This window comes from Acanthisitta chloris, unplaced genomic scaffold (genome assembly GCF_000695815.1).
Source record: "Acanthisitta chloris isolate BGI_N310 unplaced genomic scaffold, ASM69581v1 scaffold17321, whole genome shotgun sequence".
Taxonomy (NCBI): domain Eukaryota; kingdom Metazoa; phylum Chordata; class Aves; order Passeriformes; family Acanthisittidae; genus Acanthisitta; species Acanthisitta chloris.
The window spans coordinates 41-1,736 of NW_008654502.1; the positions used below are offsets into that span (position 1 = coordinate 41).

A 1,696-nucleotide genomic window follows, 5' to 3' on the forward strand; every position below is an offset into this window, starting at 1 on the left:
CACTGGGAGGGTACAGAAGGACTGACTGGGAGGCACAGCCTGGATAAGTGGGAAGCACAGAGGGAACTGGGGGGCAACAGTATGGATAACTGTGGGGCACAGGGGGAACTGGGAGGCTACCCAAACACTAACTGGGGAGCACAGGGAGAACTGGGAGGGTCCCTTAGCTCTAACTGGGGCGCACAGGGGTAACTGGGAGGGTGTAGGAGCACTAACTGGGTGAACCAGGGGGCACAGTGTAGATAACTGTGGGGCACAGGGGGAACTGGGAGGGTACCTAAGGTCTAACTGGGGGGCACGAGGGGAACTGGGAGGGTACCTAAACTCTTAACTGGTGGGGCACAGCATAGATAACAGAGGGCACACAGAAGTGTCTGGGGGGCACAGAGGTGATGTGTGGGCACAGGGGGTGATGTGAGGGGCACAGGGGGTGATGTAGAGGTCACCCCAATGCTAACCTGTCTCTGTGGATAACAGAGGGCACACAGAAGTGTCTGGGGGGCACAGAGGTGATGTGTGGGCACAGGGGGTGATGTGAGGGGCACAGGGGGTGATGTAGAGGTCACCCCAATGCTAACCTGTCTCTGTGGATGTTCTTGCCTCCTCCTGACCCCAGGGCAGGGTCTGGGGGTGTCTCCCAGAGGATGCTGCTCCGGGGACGGCGTCTCCTGCGCTCCTGCCAGCGACTGTTCACGGGGAAGCTGCTGCTGCTGACCAACACTGTGAGCTCTGGAGCTCTGCTGGGAGCTGGGGACACCCTGCAGCAGCTCTGGCACCGCAGGCAGCACCCTGAGAGCCAACACCAACTGGCCAGGACAGGTGACACCCCCAGAGGGGACACAAGGAGCTGGGGAGGGACTGAAGGGCAAGCTGGGCAGTTCCAGAAGGGAGGGGTAGGTGGGGTATGGGGAAGGAATTCCTTCCTGGGAGGTGCTGAGGCACTGGCACAGGTTGCCCAGAGAAGCTGTGGCTGCTCCATACCTAGGAGTGTTCTATTCCAAGTTGGATGGGGCTTGGAGCAACCTGGGCTAGGGGAAAGTGTCCATGCCCATGGCAGGGGGTGGAATGGGATGAGCTCTAAGCTCCTTCCAATCCACACCAGTCTGGAATTCCATGATTCATAGTCTGGACAAAAATTTATCATAGTATAGTATGGGGTTGAAATGGAGCTTAGAGATGAATTCATCCTTGTTGTCACGGGGAGGGAATTAAGGTCTCACATTCCCTTTGTGCCTTTCCCAGAGCTTCGAGATTAATTCATCCTTATTATCACGGGGAAGGAATTAAGGTCTTACATTCCCTTTGTGCCTTTCCTAGAGCTGGATCTGCTTCTAGGAGAAGCATCCAGGATGGCAGTCCTATAAATCATTGAATCATGGAATTCATCCTTGTTGTCACGGGGAGGGAATTAAGGTCTCACATTCCCTTTGTGCCTTTCCCAGAGCTTCGAGATTAATTCATCCTTATTATCACGGGGAAGGAATTAAGGTCTTACATTCCCTTTGTGCCTTTCCTAGAGCTGGATCTGCTTCTAGGAGAAGCATCCAGGATGGCAGTCCTATAAATCATTGAATCATGGAATGGTTTGGGTTGGAAGGACCTTAAAGGTCATGGAGTTCCACCCCCTGCCATGGGCAGAGACACCTTCCACCAGCCCAGGTTGCTCCAAGCCCCATCCAACTTGGCCTGGAACCCT

General features: G+C 55.0%; 1 protein-coding gene across 1 annotated transcript in view; it reads left to right on the top strand.

Moving 5' to 3' along the window:
* The first annotated feature begins 644 nt into the window (after positions 1-644).
* MPV17L2 (MPV17 mitochondrial membrane protein-like 2) overlaps positions 645-1,696 on the top strand; it is a 2,569-nt gene continuing 1,517 nt past the window's right edge. Inside the window, exon 1 of the mRNA XM_009083554.1 lies at positions 645-819. Within this exon, the coding sequence (XP_009081802.1) occupies positions 645-819 (175 nt within the window). The remainder of the gene's footprint in view (positions 820-1,696) is intronic.